The 1,753-nt window shown below is 40.9% G+C and overlaps 1 protein-coding gene across 1 annotated transcript; it reads right to left on the bottom strand.

Moving 5' to 3' along the window:
• Window positions 1-485: 485 nt before the first annotated feature.
• Window positions 486-911, bottom strand: LOC118905797 (E3 ubiquitin-protein ligase RNF113A-like). Its single transcript, XM_036872591.1, has one exon. It carries the CDS (start codon window positions 909-911, stop codon window positions 486-488), a length of 426 nt encoding a protein of 141 aa, XP_036728486.1.
• Window positions 912-1,753: the final 842 nt, after the last annotated feature.

Raw genomic sequence — 1,753 nt, 5'->3', positions numbered from 1 at the left:
GTAATTAGCATATGGAGGTATTCTACCTCTGGTGTGTTTCTACTGTCCTGGATCTCTTTGATTCACTTCTGAATTTCTGGTGCAGTTAAGTCTTGATATAAATCTTTTCAAATACACTCTAATGACTGTAAAAGTTCTCTGCTGTTGGAGGTTAGAATTTAACATTCCCAGAAAAAACTATCTTCCGAGGGGCTCCATTTATGACCCTTCTTTGTCTTTCAAAAACCCTTTGGTCTCTGCTTACTTCCTTACCTGTCATCACCTGAGCTGTGGAAGGCGGCAAGGGAGAAGAGGGCTAGAGTTGCCAGCTTTAGCAAACGAGAACACCTGGGAGGGGCAGAGACTTTTTAGTGGCACCTCTGAGCTATCCGTTAGATACCCAACTGGAGATGTTGAATAAAAATTAGATATCTGGACCTTTTTTTTTTTTTAAGATTTCCAAAACAACAAAACATTTATCTTGAGATTTGAGAATAATGGGAAAATTAAGTAATGGGAATTGGACCCTCATGGGGGTCTTCTGGGAAATCGGAAGCACCACCCTCTTCTGCAGGTCTATGCTTCTCCAGTTTAGCAATCAGTTCTTTAGCTGGATTGAAGACGCCATTGGTCTGCTGGTCACAGACATAGCAGCGCCGGGTGGTGTAGAAATGCTGCAGCGCACAGCTCTCGCAGACATAATGCCTGCCCTTGGTGACAACTGGGTTTTGGAAGGTCTGGCGACAGATGAAACACTTGAATGGTATTTCCTCCTCATCGCTTCCCACTTCATAGTTTTCGTCCTCATAGACACCATAGCGACACTCATCAAACTCATGTTCGATCTGCCACCCATGCTTGTAATCTGAACGGTCCTGGAGGAATTTGCAGCTGTCTCTGAAGCCGCAAAAGCCAGTCTCTTTGTAGTCCATTGAATTCAGATATTAGATATCTGAATCTGGACATTGGGGAAAGTTTCTGGTCAAATTGGGAGCCATTGGAAGATTAAAGCGTGAAACTAGATTAGGGGACCAAGCGACGGAGTTGAGATAAGGGAACCAAATATTAGCGCTGGACAACAACATAGAAGGTTTAGAATATGTGTAACTAAGTTAGTTCATTATGTGTTATACACCTGTAAAAGTCTGTATATTCACATTGGCCTAAAACCTTATTTTCAATTTTTCCCCCTTGGGAAAATAGAGGATCAACTTAATTTGGATTTGCCTTCAATACTGAGACGTGTTGTAACACTTACCTTATCAACATGGTTTCTGTAGGGGGTGGGACACTGCAGTGAGCCCTTAGCAACCTGAACCTGTGTGATAACGGGCTGGAATATAGCAGGTTTCTACTGTGTACCGGGTTCTTATTCATATTCTATAGGAAAGGGAAGGCTGGCTTTACTAACGGGAACTTTAAGTAATTTTTCTGTTTTTGAAGCACCAAAACCATCTTTCTTATATTATTCATTCAGGAGCTTTTTCTCCTTCTGAAGGGAAATGTCTTGGCAAATGTGAATGTGCTTCCATTTTCTTTCTTGTTAATTCTTTTCACATGATAAATTTCAGGGAACTGTTCTGAAATCCCTTGAAATTGAAAAGTCAGCCTACATGAATGCTTAGGAGCAAAGGTTTTAAACATAATAAGTCCATAGACATTCAGCTGAGAGAATTTTCAGAAACAGTTGCAGTAGACTGCTACCTTTTATGGGTACATGTAGATTCATTTGCATACTTTTCAATACTTCTTGTTTGGTGGTCAATCTGAGTTA

The sequence above is a fragment of the Balaenoptera musculus genome, chromosome 13 (genome assembly GCF_009873245.2).
Source record: "Balaenoptera musculus isolate JJ_BM4_2016_0621 chromosome 13, mBalMus1.pri.v3, whole genome shotgun sequence".
NCBI lineage: Eukaryota > Metazoa > Chordata > Mammalia > Artiodactyla > Balaenopteridae > Balaenoptera > Balaenoptera musculus.
The sequence above is the reverse complement of the archived record's forward strand: the minus strand, read 5'-3'. Positions and strand labels throughout refer to the sequence as shown.

What these genes read in the sequence shown, in the direction of transcription:
- LOC118905797 (XM_036872591.1), bottom strand. Translation starts at nt 911, where the DNA reads ATGGACTACAAAGAGACTGGCTTTTGCGGCTTCAGAGACAGCTGCAAA.